We start from the raw sequence: 1,505 nt of genomic DNA on the forward strand, positions 1-1,505 counted from the left end.
ATCTATCTCAAATACTTTGTCAATGAATATGGATGGAAAATGTCCTATGTCCAGAAAAATTTTGACCCCACTAGCTAGCAGCTAAAAGCATTAAATTTCAATAATGAGTACCACACACACACTCGCTAAGCACTGAGTATGGAACACTAAGTGCTTGGGTATAGAATTAAGAAATCAGCCCCTAACCTTGAAGAGTATTTGATGATACTAGAGAAGAAAACAAGAATTTTAACTGCCTCTTCCAATGGGTTAAAAAAGATACGTTTCTAACTTTTAATATCAAAATCATCATCCTAGGGAAAATAGTACAGTTAACTACTACTGCCACAAGTTTAGCAAACATGTTTTTAATCAGAAAGTTGAACTCAGGAAGCTTCCAAGACTGTGAGTCAGGGTGTATCATTAACATTTGGGACCACGCTGTTCACCTATAGAAAAGAGCACTTCAAGGATGTGATTTCACACCTTGAAAAATGTCCTTTAATGATGCCCCCACACCCCCACAAGGAGACTGTTCACCTTACACAGCAAGCACAGTGTTATATCTTTGATTCTGTCAGTGTTTTTTCTCAGTTCTTTTGTTAAGATATTCTAATAGCTAAAAGAATGAACTAAATGCAGTGGGTGAGATGAGAGAAATTTTATTAGTTATAACAATACTACTATGATATATTTAGGAACTTAATAGGACTTATTACTAAAAGACCCCACAAGACAAAGAAGCAATCATTACTTCTAATAAATAGTAGGTTTTCACATACTTACATAAACAAATTCGTCAAAACTTATCTTCCCATCTTTATTCCTGTCACCATCCAGCATGAGTTTTTGAATAATTTCTCTCACTTTATATCCAGGTAATGGCATATTAGCTTCCTTGAAAAGCTCATGAAGTTCATAGTCACAAATGAATCCATTGCTGTTGAGGTCTTTTTGATAAGGGAGAACAAGCAAAAAAGTAAATAAGTTAACCTATAGAATATTTTTCTTCATTTTAGACTCAGTTCTTAAAGCTTAAAGTTTATAAGCTCGCCTAAATACAGTATTATCCTTTCTTATTGTTTGCTACCTAAAGAGGTCTGAAAGGGAAATGCAAATTTTAACTGAAAGGGCATGGCTTACATCATGTTTCTTGTATTTTGAACTGTATAAGTAGCTTAGCTTAAAAATAGCATCCCCAATATTAGGAAAGCACAGTTGTCTAATAAAATTATCATTAAATCATAAAGCTGACAGGACTTCAGAATAGATTATACACCAATAAAACACTGCCATGCTATAAAACAATTCTTACTGTAGCTATTTAGGAGTTTTATGCCCCTTATTCTCCCCTTTGTCAAAGATAACAGTTTGTGATTAATGCTAATTATATTACATAGAACACCTGAAATATGCTATCCTCTTGAGTGCCAATTTTTCAAGAGTTAATGTAAATAAATGTTAATCCAAAACAAATACAGAGTTCATAAAAATAAATGCAGTCGTAAGTAATGCAAATGTTTAAA

The 1,505-nt window shown here is 33.0% G+C and overlaps 1 protein-coding gene across 1 annotated transcript in view; it reads right to left on the reverse strand.

Annotated features, from left to right (window-relative positions):
* The window catches only part of LOC104987817 (plastin-3-like), a 10,918-nt gene extending 9,958 nt beyond the window's left edge, over positions 1-960 (reverse strand). The window contains exon 1 of the mRNA XM_010838880.1: positions 766-960. Within this exon, the coding sequence (XP_010837182.1) occupies positions 766-867 (102 nt within the window). The 5' untranslated portion in view covers positions 868-960. The remainder of the gene's footprint in view (positions 1-765) is intronic.
* Positions 961-1,505: the final 545 nt, after the last annotated feature.

This window comes from Bison bison, unplaced genomic scaffold (genome assembly GCF_000754665.1).
Source record: "Bison bison bison isolate TAMUID 2011002044 unplaced genomic scaffold, Bison_UMD1.0 scf7180017846209, whole genome shotgun sequence".
Classification (NCBI taxonomy): Eukaryota; Metazoa; Chordata; class Mammalia; order Artiodactyla; family Bovidae; genus Bison; species Bison bison.